Consider the following 23,975-nt stretch of genomic DNA (forward strand, 5'->3'; position numbering starts at 1 on the left):
ATTAATTACAAACAAATATATATTTTTAATATCAGTCCAACTGGCAGAATTATACTAAATATTAAGTATTTGGTTCCATTTCCACTAGCGCTTACAAGAGGCAAAGCGTCTAAAAGACCGTCCCCGATTTCCCTAACTTCTACGGTGCTATGGCCTTCGTACACGATGTTTCCGACTGCGATTATCTTCCATGTCCCCGAGTCCTGGGTGCTCAGGTTACGAATGACGTAAGTACACGTGTGCAGCGATGTCCTCTCGTAATATCTGTAAAACAACGTACAATCAACTGTCGGCAGCAGTATCAATCTTGATACAGTAGGCAGCAGTGGCTAAGCGGGCGAGTTGTCCTGTCAGAACACAACTTTATTGTGAAGAGAATAAGAGCGAGCAGCGTGCGTTAATTTTGGCACCAGGCCCGCTTAACCACTTCAAATGTTGTTTTAAATATTAAGTAAGTCCAGATTCTAAATAGATGCAGTCAACACTGCTCTGCTAATGTAGGCATTAATGCACAATGCTATTACGTTCGGTCCTACACGTAGGAATAATTAAGACGCATAAAGTGATGGGAAAAAATATTAGACTCGGTTTTGACATTTGGACTAGATGATATGATGGTGCAAGTCGAAGTGCGGGATCGAAACATAGTCTGAAGTTGTGTTTGTATATGTTCCTACCTACCTAAAGTACCTGTCGTAAGGTCGGTCGACAGAGGGTTGCACCAGCTCACAGGTCTCAAGGTCCGGTAAGGGGTACGCGAAACCGAACTCCAATGTATCTCCCTCCGTTAGTACGGGGGATGCTGGCTGGATTGGGACGTAATCTAAAATAAAAATAAATATTTAGGTAAATGGTATCTTTATTCTAAACAGCGCTAAATGAGACTTAAAATAAAATTATGGAAGCGTGATGTAAGCTGTAAAGTGTCTTTCTATGGAACTTGCTAACTATGTAAACAGAAGTCACTAGTAAATTCATCTTTCTTTGACAATTTCAATATGGCGGTTTGTTTACATAGTTAGTAAGTTTCATAGAATGACGGTTTATTGTTTTAAACCATTGTGCTTTTTATGGCTTTATTATATGTTCGCTTTAAACTTATGTCCATTATGTATGTGCCATATTGAAATTGTCCGGTACCGGCATAGCAAGAACAAAGTCCCTACCTAATCTGTACTCTTCCTAATGTTGCCATTGTGACTGTGATGATTGTTTTTACGATGATGTGTTATTATTTATTTATTTGTGATGTTATTCTTTCGCTAACGCCTGATGAGGCAATGCACTAAGCATTTGGCAATAGCTTTAGCTGCGCATTCCGTATCGAATGCTCGTTAATTGAACTGCCAACATGCGTCTTCGTCTATTCGCTCGGCACAGTGCCGCCGTGGCGGGTATGAGACATATAATTATTAACAACTGTCGAATATTATGACTTATGAGTACGAAAGTAAACATTTTTAGGGTTCCGTACCTAAAGGGTAAAAACGGGACCCTATTACTACCTAAGACTCCACTGTCCGTCTGTCTGTCTGTCACCAGGCTGTATGTGACCGTGATGGCTAGACAGTTGAAATTTTCACAGATGATGTATTTCTGTTGCCGCTATAACACCAAATACTAATAAGTACGGAACCCTCGGTGGGCGAGTCCGACTCGAACTTGTCCCGTTTTATTACACTGTGTTGTAGTCGTTTGACCTTCGCCAATTAACTTCTATAAAGGAAGGAACTTTTATAATGCCAAATGTACCTGGCAGATTTCTTTAGGTATACTTACCTATTATCTGAATTGTGATAACCTGGAACTCTTCCACCCAAGATCCATTCCTCTTGTAATAAATACTGAGCACCCAATTCCCGTGGTCCTCTTGCCCCACAGGCCCAATGACAAATTCATTGTTTCCCCCAAACGAATCATTCGTTTTGGAGTCGACCTTCTGTCCTAGATTAACATTTCTTACTTTATATTTATTATTTACTACGGTTTTATCACCGGTATTCGCATGTCTTTCGTCTATCGCTGCATTTTGCTTAATGTCCAGTTTAGTGACGTCATTACTTGGGTTGTATAAATAGTATAGCGCGTCGGTACTGTATTTTCCTGGTGCAGTGATTGTTACTATGTCGGTGAGGTTACACACTATGAAGAGTGGCGGCAGTTCTTCTTTTGGATGCGTTTCTGAAATTAATAATAAAATGACTTAAATATATTATTGTTTATTAGTTTTGAACGGTACCTATTCAGCGATATTTTATGTCAAAGTACTCGAATTGTGTGCGCGATGGATCGATATTGAAATTATTTTGTTTATAATACGTTTCTGAATTACGGCGCTTTATTGAAGTAAATTCCTGCGGAGTTTATCAAACAGTGGAATAAGTCATGCGACGTTGGTAAAAATTGTTTGAGCGTATAGTTAGTCATGCAGTTTGTCGGAATGACAAGATATTATAGGTGGTGATAATATCCACACCGTGTACGTATTTACTTTCGATAACTTATCTAAATAAACAAGTACCTATAGACATACCCAAGCAGTACCTAAGTAGGTTAAACTGGAACATCGCATGTACTTATCTAAGTTACAAGCCATCTGTATTTATTCAGTTGGCTTAAAATTAAAAACGATTCAGTAATGTTAGCGTGAATTGTAAGCTATCTACCTTGTTACGGTGAAAATACTTAAAAACCTATTTAAATATTTTAATTACCTACTTATTAAATTTTTTGGGGACAATCTTACACAGATTAACCGAGCCCCAGACTAAGAAAAAGCTTGTGATGGGTACTTAATTGGCGACGATGATACATTAAAATAAATATACTATGAATACATACTTAAATAGATACATCGATAACATCCATACCTCGAACCAGTACTCGAGATAAACACACAAATAAATGCCTTTACCGGGATTCGAACCCGTGACCTGCTGTGTAAGCATGGTCACTACCAACTGGCTAGGAGGTTGCTAAATTCAAGTTAGGAACCTACCTACTTATTAGGAATTAAATAGCTAACTTCAAACGACAGCTGACCGTTATTTGAATTACGCGGGCAAAGAGGCCCGTTTCGGGAGGGCATTGCGCCCGCGCCCAAACATATGCCGTTACGGGCGACCAACTCTTAGTCATCGTCACTCGAAGAGCTTACAACTTTTTGACACGCAAAAACAACAATTTTTGATAGGTAGGTATGTGTTTTCAATTGGAAATGAATACCTATGTGAAAGTTAGTGTTTTAATTTAAAGGAATTGCGTTTTTACTTCACAAAAATCACGAAATTTTGTTATCGGCGCACGTTTTTTCAATCACTTTTGAGCGTAAACAAACAGAACTTAATAAATCAATTTCCACTTCAATTAAAAAACCTTATTAACGTTACACATCACGCGTATCTTAGTCGATAAGTAACGTACCTATGTCCGGCTCGTTGTTTTGATGGATCGTCAAACAATTTGAAATGGCGACACAGATTGTGATGATCAACGCACGCGCGTGCATAGCGGCGCGCGCGGCCACACTGATATCGTCCCCAGACAAGACAGTTCACAAAAACTAACAACGCTACACGCAAACGGACCAGTATAAGTTTGACCTTAATTGTTTAAAATGCACGTGTCAAAAAATGGGAGTAGCTATTGGCTCACAGTTGGTTAAGCTGTGTTGTGAATAGATAAATTGTATACAAACATTGTCGGTCGACTCGGTCGTTCAGTGGGATGTTTGTGAATGGACTCTTTCAGTAGTTCTACGGTTACCTAATTATTATACCAGCATGAGATTGCATATTATTGCAATATGCACGACGATGACGGTAGAGCCGGTTTGGCTGTTGACGATAAGTAGGTACGTACCAATATAATTTTTTCTACCACGACAATGTCGTTTTCAGTTTTCCCTATCTACGTACCTACTATCAATTTCATACCAACCGTGTAAATAGGTACACCGGTTAACACATTTAACCGTCAGCAACATGGGCGTACGCAGCATTTTTTAAGGGGTGGGGCAGAAGTAGGGGAGGCTGGGTATGTTGTAACAAGGTACGGTTGAAACAGAAATTCTTAGCTTATGGTCAGAGACCAGGGTGGGGCAACTGCCCCACCTTGCCCCACCGTGGGTACGCCTACGGTCAGCAACCCGCTAAGCGAGTTCGGTTTTTGGACACTATTCGCTACAAACGGGAAAAACCGTGTTATCGGCTTACGCTCGTAGCGTGTAGCTCGTGCTGGCATTGAATGCAATAATATTAGAGCCCAATTGAGAACTTCCTCATTTTTGGAAGTCGGTCAATAAACACGTTCCACAGTGCTGAAGGACAGTTCAGTTAAAAAGATTCTCGCTTACTTGGCCTGCTTAACCTATTGGCCTTTGTCTCATACGATGTTCGTCCTTAGCTATATACGAGGTGAAATATTAACAAAGTGCAATAATTGAATTAGGTACTTAACATTTTGTTTACACATATTTTTTTTTAATATTCACTCAAGTGATGTCAGCTGCACTGCTAGCACATCTTACCGCGATAGGCGCGAGAAGAGATATCTGTTTTTGAATTTGGAACCCTTACTTATACTCAATAAAATGGTCAAAATTAGATTGTGGAAAAATTACAACCATTTGTACAGTAGGCTCCTTAACATAAGTATCCACTTTTCTATAAAATTAGTATCGGAACTTGGGTACCTACTTAAGTTGGGATATCGATCGTACGCAGGGTCTTAGGAGGGTAGGTAGACTAGGTAGGTATCTGATGTGGGGGTAGGCCCCCACAGGCCCTACTAGCTACGATAACAATTGTTGATAGAAACTACAATTTTAACAGGTAGGTATTTAATGTATGGTTATAATCACGCAAGTATTCGTTGCATTAGTCATCCCGATACCTATTTCTTTCTTTTCGTTAGGCGTTTATCGATGTACGATTGTCATTTTGGCGAGGCCTACTGGTGTGTGCTTAAGGGTGGTATTCCACCTGTCCAATTTGTATTTTGTCTCACATTTTGCTTAATGGAGAGAGTGAGACGCATTATTTGAAATTGGACCAAGATATTGGACAGATGGAATACCGCCCTAAGCGGATCCCCTGCGGCGAAGGCGGCATGCTAATGGGGCCCTATCCGATCTGCTGCTGTAGGACAGCACGAGACAGGGGCGTAGCTTGGCGTGGGCGAATGGGGCCCCACGGCCTCGCACTTAGGGGACCTCGCAAAGCGAACCTTTTTATTACCTTGGGAAAACACATTAAAAAGGGCCTCGCAGATGTGGTTTTCGCTCACAATAGATTGGTTCACGCTACGTCACTGGCTCGGGACAGTTCTCGAGCCCATCTGTCCGCAGTTACCAAGTTACCATCCGAGTGTCACTTTGTGTTTATTTTATTATTGTAACTCCGTATCGTGCAGGTAAAATAGATTTTAGGAGATCTAGACACGCGGCAGCGTGTCAAGCCAAGTTCAAGCAAAGGAACTGGCTAGCCAGCGCCGAGTGTAATATTACACGAACCACTTGGTGCCACTTTTGACCCTTCTATAACTCAAAACATCTTTGACGTAAACACATAAAACTACGTGTGTTTAATTATATCCATAAGGATATCTAGAAGCCCAAATTTCATGAAGCTAGCTCAAACGGTTATAAAGGTATGAAGGTCAAAAAGTCGTAAATTTTAAGACTGACTTATGACTTATAGTACCTAAACCTAACCTACTTCCAGATGACCTAGAAGGATGAAATTTGGAATCCAGCTTGGTTATTGTGTGCAACCGTAGGAAAAAATCTAAAAATAAAATAAAGTTAAAATATAGGGGGGGTCCCCATACAAAAAAAACACTTTTTATTGGGACTGACATATAAGTACCTAAACCTAACCTACTTCCAGATGACCTAGAAGGATGAAATTTGGAATCCAGCTCGGTTATTGTGTGTAACCGTAGGAAAAAATCTAAAAATAAAATAAAGTTTAAAAATAGGGGGGGTCCCCATACAAAAAAAACCATTTTTTATTGGGACTGACATATAAGTACCTAAACCTAACCTACTTCCAGATGACCTAGAAGGATGAAATTTGGAATCCAGCTCGTTTATTGTGTGTAAGCGTAGGAAAAAATCTAAAAATAAAAAAAAGTTAAAAAATAGGGGGGGGTCCCCATACAAAAAAATATTTTTTTATTGTAGCGTTGGAACCGTTACAAGCAGATATTTGAAACTACCCCAATATATGTATTATTATATTTGCTATATTAAAATAAAGTTTAGTAAAAAAATAAGTGGTGTCCCCATACAAAAAACTTGTAATACGCTCTAAACAACCGGCCAACGGTGTGTCGTCGGCGGCGCGCGGCACCACATAATTATACAAAGAACAGAAGTAAAAACCATACAGCGGAAACACAAGAAAAAACATTAAATCTCAATACCTGCCTAGTTTTCTTTACAAAAAGTATTGATATCCCACCAAAAACATAAATGTAAAAAAGGAGAGCCAAGTTCAATACAAAAATTATGCTTGGCTGTGGGGCTCGCCGCAAAAAGAATGGAGATCTAAATGAGTGCCACTGCCAAGTTCTATGCAAAATCCAAATATGTATTTATAGGAACAAAATAACATTATAAACAAGTATTAAACTCTATTTCTTTGCTTTATTGGATACCTATAACAATTGCTGTTATTTTAAAAAATGTGAGATCTTAAAGTAGGTTAGATTTGGCTTGGCCAGGTTTTATCAGAATTACAATATATATAAAATGATTGATATAATGAAAACTGGCCAAGTCAAATCTAACCTACTTTAAGATCTCATATTTTTTAAAATAACAGCAATTGTTATAGGTATCCAATAAAGCAAAGAAATAGAGTTTAATACTTGTTTATAATGTTATTTTGTTCCTATAAATACATATTTGGATTTTGCATAGAACTTGGCAGTGGCACTCATTTAGATCTCCATTCTTTTTGCGGCGAGCCCCACAGCCAAGCATAATTTTTGTATTGAACTTGGCTCTCCTTTTTTACATTTATGTTTTTGGTGGGATAAAGAATACGTGAGAAACCTCCATGCACAAGTGATAAAATGATAAACAATCAATCGGGTATTAATTATTTTAATTACAGCTATATACAGTAATGTATCACGAATATGTAGGTATAAACATGATCGATATAATTATCTAGTAGATCATAAATAATTATCATAAGCTCATCAGATTATTTATTAAAAATAAATACAATACATAAAACTGTATATTATAATCCTATACCTATAAGTACTTATTTTTTGTTTGTCACTCAGTATATCACAGTTTCATATTTAAATATCTACTCACTTTTACAAAACTATTCATATCATATGTATTTTATTGTCATCATTTTGGAAAGCCATTATTTGTGGTGTAGGTACCTACGGAGTAGGTACTTATATTACGAATATAAATAAAAAGCAGTTGTTACAATAACTAATTATAAGTAGGTAGGTAGGTAAATATCGAGAAGCATGAAGAAAATAAATATTGAATATAGTTTTATTATATGTGTAGGTCTACCCATATCTAGGGGCCCATTTCAGCTTGAGTAGTTAAGAAAACGGCGACGTAGTTATATTTTCCGTTGAAGCTTTTAATTTGATAGCCTTCGTGTAGTCTATGACCAAATTATAACAACAATAAGAAAACAATACAACTAGCTCCTCGACCCTAACTCATGATCAACGACAGGACTCCTACTGGAAACACTGCGCATGCTGTTCCGAAGTCGGTTCCACCTCTGCGTACTCCAGGACCGCGACTGGTTCCACGTGTTTGAGCCCCAGTCCCTCGCAGGCTTGTAGCTTAAGAATCCCACCACGATGAAGACGAGGCCAAAGATCACCGTCAGGCTGACGATGAGGGCTATCGCGTTGAAGGTGGCTGGAGGAGCTGCAGAAAAAAGTAACATGAGAATTCTGACGCAGAAAGAATAAGTATCTTACGAGTGATTCGTATAGGTACAGTACTTAGATAAACGTCTGTAGTTAACGAATTGCAGTTACATTTGCATAAACTTCCTAATTTTCTTTAGAAATTTGTCTATTTTGCGATTGAGAAAATATAGTTTAATACAAAAACACAAACGGATAATCTTAGGTCAGGGTTCAAATTTGGATGCAAAGATAAATATTAAATACCAGCTTACGGGGATCAAAATTGACCATCAATAAAGTACGAGTATCTAGTTTCGAATACCTGCTACGAATGTAGATTAAACATAACAGTAGTCCCGTGCAGGTGATACTCACGTCCGATAGCGAGGATGAACGGCTGGCGGTCCTCGTGGCGATCTCCGTTGTCATTAAACCTGGCTGCCAGCACCCAGGTCCCTTCCATGTCGCTGTCTATAGGCCCGAGCTCCACGAAGCAAGCTGTGTTTTGGTTCACTCCTAAGTGCGTGATTCCGGGATACCTGGATCAAATACATCATTGAATGCGTGAAGAAAACATACGTTGAAAGGCAGCACATAGGTTGAAGGGCCATAGATAACTTTGCGCGTCTATGAGTCGAACCAGTTAGTAGTCGTAGTCAGAACAGCTTCAAATAAATTAGGTATAGTTTACGCATAAGTTATTTGTATATCTAAATATGCAGCAATTGTATCTAATGCTCTATTATCAAATAAAAATACATCATAACCTTTACAGGTAGGTACTTTTAGACTTTAAAACGAAACACATTTCTTATTGTATTTTTAAATATTATTTATCACAAACTAAATTATGTGCAACTGGATAAAACTTACGCATGGTTGGCGAAAATAGGAAGGGTAGTTTCGTCAGGCGTCGTGATAAAGCACCCTTCGAAGAGATAGTTCAGGTTCTGCCGTGGGATAGAGATTTCGACAGAGGCTCCGTAGTCTCCGTAAATGTCTTTGTCGGGTTCTCTTCTGATATCCCACACTTCTGCCGTGATATCATCGGGATCTGAAAGTTATTATTTTGTTACTCATTTGGCAGTTTGATATAAATAATTCAAAAATTAAACAAAGATTATTTTTGACTTACTAGCCCAAGAAATCGTAGCTGGCTGCTCCCTTAAATGGGGATCGGTGAACTGTTGTATCAAAACCCAATCTCCGATTAGCGTCTCAGTGATGGGCCCTATCACCACCCGGCAGGATACGAATTTGCTCTGTTCGTGTGCTGTGATGCCGTCCAGAGTTCCTGCCGTGGCCAAGGTGTACTCGTGACCGGATGGAACCCTGAGGAGGCAGTTCCCTGTCTGGCCAGTTTGATTCAACGCCAGGTCGATAAAGTGACCTTCATGTGCGACGTGTTGAAGAGTTGGCAATCTTATGACTCCGTCTAAAATGAAATTAAGTAAGAGCGGTTGTTTGTTAGGAAAAAACATGCTTATGCGTTATTTCGAGTTACGTCGTTTTAGTTATTTTCTGCATCAAAATGAGTGTAAAATGAGTAGGTACTTGTAAATTTTTACACTTAAGGTGGTTCGCTTTTCATACAAAATTCAATCAAAGCTCATTAAGTAACTACACACTATTAGTACACAAATATTTCCGCATTTATCTTCTTTCGAATATTCGTTTGCGCGAAATTAACAGGAAAACAATGTTTCATACAGAAATCATGCAAAAATCATAGTTAACTTTTCATCAATTTTACGTATGTGTGTGTCACAAATGTCGTGTACAGATACATTTGCGACGTTGCCATACCATTTCCGACGTTGCCGGGCTGACCACGGCTCGAATTTGGAGTGCCGTCATGTTTAGTGCAATTTTGTTGACACTGATATTTGACAGGTAGTTAATTGACCTAAGCGAGAAGTTCGTCAGCTTAGCTAAGAACTATCATGGCGTGTTATGCAAACAGTCGCTTTTTTGCTTGCAAACGGAAGATTCCCGGTTCGATCCCCAGTCATTGTATGCTGGAACATAACTTTTTGTATTTTTGTTACACCTAAATTTCGTATTGTTTTTTTATTTTTATTTAATTTTTCTTATTATCATATATCGATTATTAAGTATGGGATACGAGGGTCGCACTGAAAGATTCGGGAATGGGACACTTAGAAATAACATAATAGAAAGAGGCATATAATTTATAAAAATGTAACTCTTTATAAAACTTTTAAGGTATATTCCATTTGGTTGTCATTTGTATTTAAGAATTACTGGCAATTTGAAAATTGTATGTCGAACATTATTTGAATTTTTGACCAAGTGATTTTTCGAATCATATTTTTAAACGGTTCTCAATATGCCCTCATCGAACAAATAAAAGTTACAAAGGGCTTCTGTTATTTTTTTATGAACTAGATTTCATCGTACGTTCGTTTGCAGTTAAAATTAAATATGAAAGTCACTTTCATTTTATCCCATGGGTGATCTTAAAGAAGCATGTCATTCCAAAGCGACGTCAAAAATTAAAATCGCATTTGTGCTGTTAATTAAAAAGACTGCCAAAAAAGTTGCATATCGGCAGATTTCGACATTCCTAAATATTCATATGACAACAGTAAAAAAATCTTTTATATACATATATATGTAAAAAAAACTTCAATTCCGTTGGCTACTCCACGAATTTCATACAAAACCACTAAGGCCCCAAAATCGCCATACAAAAAGGACTTTGGGATTATGAGCCGTGTGCATTACAGAATGATTACTTTCAAAAGAAAATTTATATGCGTGGTCAGTTTGAGTTTAAGTATGCATTAAAATAAAGATTGACTGTCTAGATGCGACAGTTTTCTCTATTCCCGACATTTTCAGTGCAACCCTCGTACACGTATTCTTTTATTTTTACAAAGATAATTAGAAATTATACTCTACCTAATCTCTCTGATTTTTACAATCAGGACATCCTCACTGCAATAAAAACCGGGCAAGTGCGAGTCGGACTCGCGCACGAAGTGTTCCGTGCCATAATGCAAAAAAAAAAAAACAAAAAAAAGCAAAAAAAAACGGTCACCCATCCAAGTACTGACCACTCCCGATGTTGCTTAACTTTGGTCAAAAATCACGTTTGTTGTATGGGAGCCCCATTCAAATTTTTATTTTATTCTGTTTTTAGTATTTGTTGTTATAGCGGCAACAGAAATACATCATCTGTGAAAATTTCAACTGTCTAGCTATTAAGGTTCGTGAGATACAGCCTGGTGACAGACGGACGGACGGACGGACAGCGAAGTCTGAGTATTAGGGTCCCGTTTTACCCTTTGGGTACGGAACCCTAAAAAGAAGTGTATAAAATTTCCTGTGGTTAAAAATAATGGATTTTGTCTATGAATGAAAAACACAATTATTACTATAGTTTGTTTTTTTTTAGCATTAGAAATAAGGTAAACAATCTTGACGTGTCTTTTAATTGAAAAACACATTTTAAAAATAAGTTACGGCAAATATGTAACAATTATAAATCTAATACGATCATTTATATTCTTCTGCTTTCATAAGTAATCGTTTTTGATTTTTAAAAAACCTGATAACACTGAGTATGTGGGGGAAGCGCTGCTGGCCTAGCGGAAAGCAATTCGGAGGTCGTGGGTTCTAACCCCGGCTCGTACCAATGATTTTTCGAACTTTTGTACGAAATAGCATTTGATACCTATTTATACACCGATACCTATTTTTCGGTGAAAGAAAACAATGTGAGGAAACCGGACTAATCCAAATAAGTTTACTCTCTGGGTTGGAAGGTCAGGGCAGTCGCTTTCGTAAAAACTAGTGCGCATGCCAATTCTGGGATTAGTTGCGATTGAAGCGCAGATTGAATATCTGGGAGACCGACCAAAGCTTACAAAACATAAAAACTCAAAAATTGGCGTTTTCTCATAGACCTAGCTAAGAGATCAAACCCCTTATAGCAAATTTCATCGAAATCGTTAGAGCCGTTTCTGATACCATCCAAATATATAAATAAATAAATTATATATATATATATATAATAATTGCTCGTTTAAAGGTAAGATAACACAAAGGAGAAACAAAAAGGAATTACCTACTCGCACCAGTCTTGAACCCCAATCCTCTTGCACGTATTTCCACGAACATACCGTTACGCTATTGCAACATACTTACGTTGTGTGAAATTGTCTACTACAAGGATCACGGAAACACTGTTTGCATGTGTGAGTAATAGTAGGAAAAAGCGTGACAGCAACACTCCGTCGAATTAAAAAGGTGGTTTTTGCACAATGAAGTATTCAATGTTTATTTTAATAGTTCAATATTTACTTAAAGAGTGCGCGAAAAATACTTTTAAGTATACAAATACCAAGACCATTTCACAAAAAAATAAAATCTGAAATTTTGCAAAAGTGGTGCCATCTAGCGAGAGTTAAGTTTTGAGTAACCTAGGCGAACCACCTTAATCATGTAGATTCAATATGGTTCATCTAAAAATCTAAATTAAGAGCCAGTAAAAACTTACCGCTAAAAGTTATATGGCTAGGTGTCTCTGAAATTATTCTCTCCCCAGCTCTATTCACAATCGAAAAGAGTGTCCAAGGCCCCGCCATATCAGCAGTAATAGGACCAATGTCCACAAAACATATGGTGTGACGGTTGGCACCAGCGTACTGAATGCCAGGGTATCCGTTGTCGCCGAAGATCGGCAGAGTTGTGAAGTCAGGAGTGATGATATAGCAACCCTCAGCAAAGCTGTCGTTGTAGTTTCTAGGCGCGGCTAAGGTGAAAACGTCGTTTTCTTCCACGACGATTTCCTCTACAGCTTGCCTTATTAACGTCGGCGGATCTTGTGGACTTGCTGGATCTGGAAAAGGAAAGACCACAATTTAAAAGTCTAATTTAATATGATCAACTTTAAATACTGTACAGCTTTAATACTTACGGGCCCAAGATATTTGAACCGTTTGTGTTCTTTCAGTCGTTAAGGAGTCCTGTTGAATAAGAGTCCAAGTGCCGAGCAGCTCTTGGGACATGGGTCCGATTCTAACGTTGCAAGACACAAATTGATTGGTGTTACGCACTTCAACTCCTGATACCATCACAGTGTTCTGGAGGAGGTAGGTTTGACCCGCGGGATTCCTCAGGCTGCAGGAGCCAGCCACAGTTCCAGTGTCATTGAGAGCAATGTCTACGAATCCTCCGGTGGAAGTGAATACTTCACGTCTTGGGAGATTATCCGTGAGAAGGTTCTGGTCAGCTAAAATAATTATATTTTAAAACATTGAATTAATGAAGATAATCACACTTTCTTACATTTAAAACTTAGCAGTCTCTAAGACTTGTAATAATATAAGACTACGATTTTAATTCAGATTACAAATTTGACATTTTGATATTTAAACATAAAAATAAAGGTAGGTGTTCCTTACGTATAAGTGTTATTTGGATAGGTATCCTTAATTCCGCGCGGACTCCATAATTGTTAGATTTTGCGGTCAGAATCCAGGTGCCCTCCTCCTCGGGGTCAACCGGTCCTATTTGGACGAAACAGGCAGTAACTCTGTTGGCCCCTGCCCATATAGTGCCAGGGTAAGCATTGGTCTCCAGAACGGGCAGGACTGTGCCATCCGGAGTGGTAAGGAAACACCCCTCGAACAAGGCATCACCGTCACGTGCGATTGAAGTGGATATGATGGTGCCGGGTCGAACGCTGTATGTTTGTTGCTCTTGTGTTGTTACTTGCCGTTGTGCCGACGGGTCCGCAGGGTCTGAATTGAAAATAGTGGTAAATACGGATGTATGTAACAAAGCAAACTCATCTTTAATTTTCTTAATCACACGAATTTCCTTTCTTAATCTTTTAATGCTTAAAAGCAGATTTGATTCAGTTTGTGTGATTATTTGCGTAAAATACCTAAGTAGTTCTGGATGCCTAGCCAAGGTGACAATCGCTTGCGCTACCACAATGAAACGCTTTGTGTCTCTCTATCATTCTTCAATATTAGTACGACAGTGACCGTTATATTTCGTTCCCTGCGAAGCGTAAATGATTGGCATGTTGGCTGCGCACCCAGTTCAGAAACTTACTTTCCCAAGCAATCGTCATATTTTGATGCCTTTCAGTATTATCCGATCCCATATGCGAAATAACCCAATCGCCCAAAAGGGAGTCGGTCATTGGTCCAATGACAACTCTACACGCGACGAATTTACTCGCGCCATGTATAACAACTCCTGGTATATTCGATGTCGTGCCTAAGATGTGCTCTTCGCCGTCAGGAGTCGTCAAGCTGCAACCTCCTGTAGTGCCAGTTTGATTCAAGTTTAAGTCCACGTAACCACCTAAGTACGTCAATTCGTGGATAGGTAGATGTATATGCGTGCCATCTGAAAAAATAAGAGGTTTGTCAGTTATTCACACTATTTTTACAGGTATTTTTAAAATTATCATTGAAGAACTGAATATGTGTTGATCGGGTAAACATTGTATCTATAGTTATTGATTGGATATTTATTTTGCCCTTTGTATCCAACTGACTTGATATCATAACTAGTTTTTTTGGCTTCCTCCTACTGCGCATAAATTGTCCAGTAATTTAAATTAAATATCAATCATCATTTCACTCACCGACTAGAATGATGTTAATAGGCAACTGCGACTCAACTCTGCTTCCGGCATTGTTAAATCTTGCGGCTATGGTCCATGTCCCGACCATATCGGCGTCCATGGGTCCCAAGTCGACGAAGCACGCTGTAAACCTGTTAACACCGGCGTGGGAGATGCCAGGGTACTGCATGTGAGGAAACAGCGGTAAGACAGTGCCATCGGGGGTGGTGATGTAACAACCCTCAAACATCCCATCTTCTCTAGCTACGAACACATTACGAATTTCACCAGTATCTGCTCTTAGATCATATTGGGATGCAATAATTAATCTTGGCGCAGCATTGGGATTAGAAGGATCTGAAATAAAGGTTATAATAAGTTGTGGTTACTGGTTTGACGTAAATAGCTTCAGTATATCATCAAAAACTTGATGACACTTACTTGCCCATGAAAACAAAGCAGCTTGCCTTCTGTGTCTACCATCCGCACTATTCTCGACGAGCGTCCAGGTACCTAACAGTTGCTCAGTCATAGGTCCGATAGTTACTCTGCAAGAGACAAATTTATTCGGGCCGTGAACTGTAACTCCAGGTATATTTGAATCTGCAGCAAGTTCGTGATATTCTCCACCGGGCGTCAACAGAGCGCAGCTTTGGACTGGATTGTTCGTATTATCCAGACTTAGGTCAACTAACGCATCAACATTGGTCAAATACTCGAGCGCTGGTAACTCCAGTTCATTTCCAGCTAAAACATAAATTATAGTGTTTAGTTCCATAGCTTTGTAACCCAATAGAAACTGTATTATTGACATTATTAAACGACTTACTGTCGCGTCCTAATGTAATAGACTGTTGTGACTCCAAAAGTGATCCATCATCATCAAATCTCGCTGCCAAGGTCCATCTGCCAAGCATACTGTCATCGAGGGGGCCGAGTAAAGCGGTACAAGAAGCAATACTGTTGGCTCTAGCCCAGCCGACACCAGGGTAGTTGTGACCTTCGGAGTGCGGCATAACAGTACCATCGGGAGCTATAATGACGCAGCTTATTTGTAAACCTTGATGCCAAGGTACGGTAACTGTGATGATGTCACCGAAGGCCCCGATCACATTTTGTTCTGGTGCTGTTATAACCTGATACGACCATGATGGGTCCATTGGATCTGTAAATAGAATCAGACTTAATAATCGTGTAAATTTTAATACTTTCTTAACAATGTCTTAATGCCTACAACAGTATTATCGTGGTATTATCAAAGATACGCTTATGAGTAGGTATATTAAATACCTATGAAAACAGTACAAAGATATTGACTCTAAGATACATAATCAGAGGTACATAATCAGATTTAGTTTAGCCAAATAGTAAATACGAATATTTTGTTACTTACTTGCCCAAAATACACTAGCATGGACATGCCTCTCTCTTTCCCCGGCGACTTGGTGCATCAAAGACCAATCGCCCAGCAGTTCGTCACTCATTGGCCCGATGGTTACTCTGCAGGCCACAAACTTGCTGCTGCTGTGCACTGTGATTCCAGCGTTGTTGAACGTGGAGTCTAGCACGAAGATCTGTCCGGCTGGGTTCCTGAGCAAGCAAGTACCGGTACCGATACCGATATTGCCCGTTTGTTCCAGATTAATATCTACATTGTCTCCTCTATGCGTTGGTATTTGAAGTGGTGGCAGGTTCGTAATTCCATCTGTAATCGACAAAAAATGTAAACCCGGTGTCCGTAGTTATAATGAGTCATTTGAACTCTCCGACAATTGTTTACTTACCATCTTCGATGATAGTAAAACTCTGTTGCGATTCCGTTCTAATTCCGACATGGTGACCCATTCCTGACAATGTATACCGACCAACCATGTCAGCAGTTACTGGACCGATCTCAATGGGACAACTAATCATTCTGTTAGGTTGACCGAGCCTAACTCCAGGGTAGACGGTGTTGTACATCACCGGGATTACGGTCCCGTCTGGGATGGTCAGGAAACAACCATCGAAGGTACCCATCTCTCGCCCGACCCCCACTTCTACTATACCGTCAAGGTCCGTAGGTAGTGTTAACTCGGGTGCAATAATCAGTTGTCTTGCATCCCTCTCGGGATGTTCTGGATCTAAAAAAAATAAAACAATAGGTCTCGTTATCATGTTTAGCTGTGTACAGGTGTTGTAATGCTGCAGTTACAATATAGGTATATAAATCAACTTACGGGCCCATTGAATGATTACAGGTAGTCTACGCTGCAGCCCGGTGCTTTGCTCAACCAGTACCCATTGACCTATCAAATTCTCAGCCATTGCTCCGATGGTGACTCGGCAGGATACGTAACTGGAGCTGCTGTGAACGGTGACACCGGCCAAAGGTGTCACCCCGGGCGTTATGGCATATTCAATTCCACTTGGTGCCTGGAGCCGGCAAGTCGATGTCACTCCAGTTTGGTTCAAATTTTTTAATTTTTTTAATTTAAGTATACAGTATACAGTACCACTTTGTATCAATTGATATCGATTGTCGCCCCGATGTTTGTCCAGTGCCGCATACGTGGCAGTGTTCTGACGCCGGCTGTAAATTGAAAGAGTTTTATTTGCTAAATATATCAGATTTATCATTTAGAGTTGACAAATCTCTGTTTTAATACTAAGTACTTACTGTCCTGGGTAACATGAAAAACTTGCGCCAATTCGATGTGTCTTCCGTCGACATCGTGTCTTGCGTGTAAGGTCCAGTCACCCCACATTTCAGTATTTAAGGGGCCTAGTTCAACAACGCACGATGATACTCTATTGGATAATACGTGCTGTATTCCCGGATAGTTCCTTCCGTACATAGGCAAATGTACTCCGGTGGGAGTGGTGATGTAGCAAAACTCAAAGAAGCCTTCGTTTCTTCCTATATATATTTCTGTAGTGGATCCAGTGGTTGCAAAAATTTCCCTTGGCATATCGTGCGCCACAAACCAGGATTCTTCATCCGGGTTGGAAGGATCTGGAATAAAAAAAATGCGTAAATGACACGATAACTACAACAAATAAAATATCGCAATTTACTTCCACGGAACTTCAGTTCACTTTCATATTACTAATTGGTTTTGCGAGCACTTACTTGCCCATTGAAAAATTACATGTTGCCGACGCTGCGTACTGTCAGTGTTCTGCTGAACCAACGTCCATTCCCCTATCAAACTCTGTTTCATGGGTCCTATACGCACGCGGCAGATGACGTATTGGTCGGCGTTGTAGACCGTGGCTCCTGGGATGCTGGAGGCTGTGCTAAGGGTGTATTCTGTGCCAGCAGGATCGACTAAAATGCAAGTGGCGAGGTTGACTGTTCGATTCAAGCTGATGTCATATGTTTTGCCAGTGTGGGTCAGATATTCCAACACGGGTAAATGCTCGATCCCATCTGAAAAAAAAAATGTTCTTTAAATCACAGTCACAGTGGAATGCTTTTTAATGAGGTTTGAGCACTATGACTCTGATAGCACTGTCTAGCCGGCTAGTTGCTAACCGACGGAATAAAAATATTGTCACTGTCTACATACCGGGTGATTTAGGAGACGTGAGCAGGACTAACACTGCGCATTTCGTAAATTATAAGCAACTGTTTCGTATCAGTATTAGTGAGGTTAACGTTAATTTTCTAGTCGTGTTGAAAAGAAAGTTATTAATTTATTTACGACATGCATCCCCCTAATGCATCACCCTAAAATTAGAATGCTAAATTACCGATATTCTGTGTAAAATTGACTGACATCACGGTCTGGTTACTTTTGAAAACTCGTGTCTCATTCAAGTTAGTTTATTTTCTTCCTAATCCAAAACGTATAAGGTTTACTCGGGTAATTCCGAATGTCGAAAACTGTCGGATAATTCCGAAATGAGACTTTTATTATGATGGAATTAGGGTGATTTTCATCTGAATTTCGGAATTATCCGATATTCGGTATTACCCGAATACACCTTACCTACAATCTACATACCTTCCTCGTGAACATGTACAGGTTGTTGCGCCTCGATCAAAAGCCCGTTATGGACGAACCAGCCCCTCATCATCCATGCCCCGACCATGTCCGCGTCAATAGGCCCCAACTGCACACTACAAATGTTCGTGAAAGTAGGTCTCGAAGTCCACTGAATGCCAGGATAGTCAGTAGTGTCCGACAAGGGCATGGTGGTGCCATCAGGGGCTGTGATGAAGCAGCCTTCGTAGGTACCGGTTTCTCGGCGAAGGTTTGCGACGACTAAGCCACCGAGGTCTACTTTGTAGTGTTGTTCGCCACTTAAGACTCTTTGCCGTGCTGTCGCTGAAGGATTTGCGGTATCTGTAATTAGAATTTTATTCTTTATCAATCCTTTAAATTGCAATTTCACCCACACAAATAGAGTCTGTGCGGGAAGGGAAGTTATTCAAAATATTTGTAATAATATTATTACACAAAGTCGATTAGGAAAGAAAATCAAAGGAAAAAAATAATTCGGGTACTGATGAAGTTAAAATGACGTCACAATGTTTGCTCCCTCTCCCCCATATCACAACATGTCACATTTTCTTGACCCCCTTCCTCCCCCTAAACGTGTGATGTAATTAATGGATGATCCCGTAGGTGTATTTCGTAAGAAATAAATAAGTAGGTATTCTGTAATGTAGAATTTGTATGTTTGTTGTACAAAATTGTATTTAACGCGTACCAGTAGATAATGCTACCAATAAAGATTATCTTATCTTATCTTATCGGCTTGCATTCAGCAACAAACACCTATTGCAGAAGTGCGCAGCGCAGCTTTCAGCAACTTTCCTGTACCTACCTTATTGTGCCTATCTATGATGATGTCAGAATCTTGTGTAAAAATCGATCCAATATTAACCCATGGAAACTATCCATAAAAATATTTAAAATATTAATTTATTGTAAAATATTTTCCATAATGGCAATATCCAGGGGAAAATGGGGACTACGTTTGTATGGAGTAGCGGTCGCGGGAGGTCTTCCACTTTCTTTTTAGACTCAGATTCAGACATGTTAAAACTTCTACTTGCTACTTGCCCATTTAATGAGTTGCTAAGGGCCACTTGCACCATCCCACTAACCTGGGGTTAACCGGTTAAACCGTTAATCCAGCGTCAAATTGTACCTACTGTTGACCACGGTAACTCCAGGTTTAACCGGTTAACTTCGGGTTGGTGGCAAGGCTCGGAACCGGTTTTTACTAAAACGAGAAATAGCCCAATATTTTAAATTATTTTATGCTCTTCACGTAGGACTGAATCATGTAGGTACCTATTTAGTTAACAAATTAGTATTATTACATAAGATTGTCTAATTAAAAATTAAATAATAAACCAAAGAACAAAAAAGAACGAAATAATACCGGTATTTTTTGTATGAAGAAAAAACCGGTTCCGAGCCTTGGTTAGTGGGATGGTGCAAGTGGCGCTAAGTGAACTCCTTGGACTGCGTGCTGAACTTCCGCATTGTTTGAAGATTTACTGGATATGAAACTTCTAGAACTTACCAGCCCAAGCAATAGTGACGGGTTGAATGCGAGAAGTCAGTCCTGAGTTCTCAATCAACTCCCAACTGCCAAGAAGTGCTGCTGTCATTGGCCCAATGGTAACTCGACAGGACACAAATTTGCTGCTTGGCTGAACTGTGACCCCCACCACGTTGAGGGAAGCTAGGTCGACCTCTAGACCGTTGGGCTGTTTTAGCAGACATGTTCCCGCGGTCCCTGTGTTGCTGAGATTAATGTCGACGGTGGCGTCGGTGTTGGTGAGGAAGTTGATGGTCTTCAATGTTTGTTGAGCTGTTGACAGAAATTTTGTAAAAGTGGGTGCGGTATAGTTTTAATCCAATTAATAAATTCATAAATTCGAAGGCCTATGAATTTATTAATTGCCTAGCGGATACAAAAAGCTTTCTAAATCTATAGGTATCTAAAAGGAAATAGAGCAACTTTACTAAATAATAGGTAACGATGTTAATTATACGGTAATTATAAATATTTTCCTTAAGTTGAACAAATTATTATTATGCCTAGATAATTTTATGGTAAACGTACCTACTAGTGCTCGACACGCTAATGCCCAATAGATGACACCTTGCTGTCACCTCTATTGACAATGACTTAAGTTTCAAGATGACATGTACTGGGGACCGCATCGAACACCAGTACGTTTTTTACCTTAGATGAGCGATAGCCAAGTTAATTTTATTGTTGTAAATAAAAATAAATGTAAAATCCATTTCCATCCTGAAAATATTAACCGAAAGCGAGGATAATATGCTTAACTAACCATACGCATGACTGGCAAGGTAACACGTCACTAGACACAGAACTGCCCACCGCATCTTGCCTTAATCACTACACCAATATTCACAGACTACCAAATTCCGCCCCCATTTTTATTATTTAAGCAAGCAATATCTAAAGCCCGTGGTACACATATAGGCGCTGCTAGCTAGCAGCAAAATATAATTATAATCGCTTTCAAATGATAGCACCATCAAATGCCTACTTGTAGTCATCAATAAGTATCTACGTCTTACGTAGGCGAACAACGCGCGAACGCGGCGCGGCGCGGCGCGGCGAAAGCGGCCGCCGCCGCGCCGCGCCGCGCCGCGCCGCCTGACATTCGCGTGCAAATCGCGCCGCACCGCGTTCGCAACGAGATCGCTTACGTAGGACACTTCTATGGGCATCAAAGGATTGATTTCGCCGCGCCGCGCCGCGCCGCGTTCGCGCGTTGTTCGCCTACGTAAGACGTAGCGTTATTGATGATTACTTGTGGTTGTAGGTATCAGTTGCATATATTGCATACGTATATAGTACTCGTATATATGTATATATTAGCAGACATTGTACATTTTCCAGCATATTTGGTGCAGCGGGATGGTGTTAACGGAATTGGTATGTATAATTTCAACCCTAACGATTAATTAGCATTAATTACGTTAATATTAACCTTAATTTACTATTTCAGTTGAAATTATCTATACCAATTCCGTTAACACCACTCTACTGCACCAAAAATGCTGGAAAATGTACGATCATTGTAATTAGGTATTAAGATATATGCTGAAAAAGCGAAGAGTGGTATACGTAGGTGCGCTAAGTTTTCATGCCAAAAGTATGGCACTTCTAAGGTGCATGCATTTTGGTAAGTCGGTCTAAACTTACCGTGTTCGTGCGTGTATTCTAATAAGAATGAATGAGATTGCAAGTGTAAAAATAGGGATAAAGATAGGAACGATGCGCTATAGGAGGAGGTTTTAAAACGAGTAGGCTTATTTTTTTTAAATTCATTTATTTCAAGCTACAAGGGTCATAATTGGTTGTAAACAGTTGTATTATGGCCAAATCGCAAACTTAACATTATTGGAAATTGGCACCAAAAACAGGGGATTTACCCCAAGGGATTTCACGCAAGCTTTCTGTGAGTGTATTTTTCTCAGAGCAATTTTTTAACTAAATATTTTGGCTTTAACATATTCATATAGGTTTTAGTGGATGCTGTGCTAAATTATAATTCCTTTAAAAGCCCTGCTACCGATAACGAGTGCAAGATCGATATCTCAGAAGGTATCTGACGGTAAAGCACTAAAGCTATGTACCAAGTCAACATGTAGGTAGAAAAATCAGGCATGTCTATATTGTCTATACAATGCCTTATTTCGTCTATATCAAACATTTCAGAAAAAAAATATCCCGCCTGTAAGGTAATAGAAGTTTTGGTAAACTTAATTCGTACATCGACAAAAATAGAAAATTAAAACCGACTCCTTAAAACAGTTTGAAATGCCGTATAAATTATTGGCTGGTATTTAATTGATCACCAGATCTATAGACATAGTATAATTAAATTTTATAAATTACCAATTTAAATTGACACTAATTTTGTTTGTACTTCTTAGGGTTCCGTACCCAAAGGGTAAAACGGAACCCTGGCTATTACTAAGACTCTGCTGTCCGTCCGTCCGTCTGTCACCAGGCTGTATTTCACGAACCGTGATAGCTAAACAGTTGAAATTTTCACAAATGATGTATTTCTGTTGCCGCTATAACAACAAATACTAAAAACAGAATAAAATAAAGAGTTAAGTGGGGCTCCCATACAACAAACGTGATTTTTGACCGAAGTTAAGCAACGTCGGGCGGGGTCAGTACTTGGATGGGTGACCGTTTTTTTGCCTTTTTTTTGCATTATGGTACAGAACCCTTCGTGCGCGAGTCCGACTCGCACTTGCCCGGTTTTTATTTGTCTTCAATAGGTTGTTACCTTTTTTAGTAGGAATTTGTCGACCGGCCCATTATCTCTTGCTGCGCCTAGTCACGTACCGCTAATCGCGCTTTTCTCTGATATAATCGTCTAAATCTGAGCAGAGAATTTACTCGAGCTTGGTATTTTAAGGTTATTAGTAGTAGTAGTAGTAAACACTTTATTGCACAAAACAAGTACATAACACAGAGAGACTACAGTAAATGTGTACAAAGGCGAACTTATCCCGTTATTAATAGGTTATTAATAGGTAGTGCAGTCTAAGTCTGAGCACCCTTAGTAAATCCTAATAATAAGTATATACCTACAAGGTTTTTTATATGCGAATACAAAAACATGTGCATATTGTTGAGATTTATAGTGTACCTATATATTTGCATTTAGCGTTTTGTATTAAAATCTTAAAACACAAATAGAAGGCAATATTCGATAGCAACGAACATATTTTCTTAGCGCAAACGACCAAAACAAAAAAAAATTTAGCAAATTCTTTTACTTTTGTAGGTATACAAAATGTACCTATGCCTTTTATGTTCAGTTTACTTGTTGTTTTTACAGCTAATTGTTTCAATGTGTTGTTAGATGTTAGATCTTCAAGTACTAAAATAGCAGTTTTAATGTTTTTTTGTCCTTGGTAAAAACCCATGTAACAAAATACATATACAGTAGAGTCCGGTTATAACGACACCCAAGGGACCGCTGATATTACGTCGTACTATCCGGACGTCGTACAAAACAAACTGCCAATTTTAATATATTTTTTCAATCAAAATAATTACATAATTTTGTATTTATTAATACTTATGCGACAATTAAAGAAAAAAAGAAAACATTTCTTTTAAAATATTTTTTTACGTTAGTATTACGAAGGTGTCAAAATGGAGAGACTTGTGTGTTTAGAAGAAGCCACTTTTCAATATACGCGTACTCACCCGTCATCCGCAAATTACTCGAATCCCGTAAAATAAAAAGACGTAATGCTTGGAGATCTAATCAAGATGACGTTGTTTTATCACACAGTTTCTATGGCCACCTCCTGTGTCCATCATCAGATCAGGTCGAAGGTACCTACCAAATATTGCATTGATACCCAACTTACATAATTATGTACTAATGTGAAGTTTAAGCTCAAACGAATAATGGGAATTTGGTTTTACATATTTAGTTTACGAA

General features: G+C 39.2%; 3 protein-coding genes across 4 annotated transcripts; all 3 read right to left on the reverse strand.

Moving 5' to 3' along the window:
- Position 1: 1 nt before the first annotated feature.
- On the reverse strand, positions 2–3,555 carry LOC134668335 (uncharacterized). Of its 2 annotated transcripts, none has more exons than XM_063525826.1 (4): positions 3,424–3,555; positions 1,780–2,181; positions 691–823; positions 2–264 (listed from the first exon to the last, which is right to left on the reverse strand). In XM_063525826.1, exons 1-4 carry the CDS (start codon positions 3,506–3,508, stop codon positions 6–8), a joined length of 879 nt encoding a protein of 292 aa, XP_063381896.1. In that variant the 5' UTR covers positions 3,509–3,555; the 3' UTR covers positions 2–5. The 2 variants fall into 2 exon arrangements, with proteins under 2 accessions (XP_063381896.1, XP_063381889.1); XM_063525819.1 differs by having other exon boundaries at positions 682–823.
- Positions 3,556–7,629: 4,074 nt separating this feature from the next.
- LOC134668636 (uncharacterized) lies at positions 7,630–16,966 on the reverse strand. The gene is made up of 14 exons (XM_063526079.1): positions 16,735–16,966; positions 16,300–16,638; positions 15,909–16,220; positions 15,345–15,680; positions 14,957–15,262; positions 14,537–14,872; positions 13,996–14,295; positions 13,338–13,676; positions 12,851–13,165; positions 12,431–12,772; positions 9,041–9,340; positions 8,779–8,959; positions 8,281–8,444; positions 7,630–7,921 (listed from the first exon to the last, which is right to left on the reverse strand). Exons 1-14 carry the CDS (start codon positions 16,820–16,822, stop codon positions 7,686–7,688), a joined length of 3,894 nt encoding a protein of 1,297 aa, XP_063382149.1. The 5' UTR covers positions 16,823–16,966; the 3' UTR covers positions 7,630–7,685.
- Positions 16,967–17,019: 53 nt separating this feature from the next.
- LOC134666740 (uncharacterized) lies at positions 17,020–20,888 on the reverse strand. Its single transcript, XM_063524037.1, has 6 exons — positions 20,820–20,888; positions 20,039–20,329; positions 18,505–18,846; positions 17,628–17,927; positions 17,175–17,510; positions 17,020–17,087 (listed from the first exon to the last, which is right to left on the reverse strand). The coding sequence occupies exons 1-6, from the start codon at positions 20,872–20,874 to the stop codon at positions 17,020–17,022; spliced, it is 1,392 nt and encodes a 463-aa protein (XP_063380107.1). The 5' UTR covers positions 20,875–20,888.
- Positions 20,889–23,975: the final 3,087 nt, after the last annotated feature.

Source organism: Cydia fagiglandana, chromosome 1 (assembly GCF_963556715.1).
Source record: "Cydia fagiglandana chromosome 1, ilCydFagi1.1, whole genome shotgun sequence".
NCBI classification, from domain to species: domain Eukaryota; kingdom Metazoa; phylum Arthropoda; class Insecta; order Lepidoptera; family Tortricidae; genus Cydia; species Cydia fagiglandana.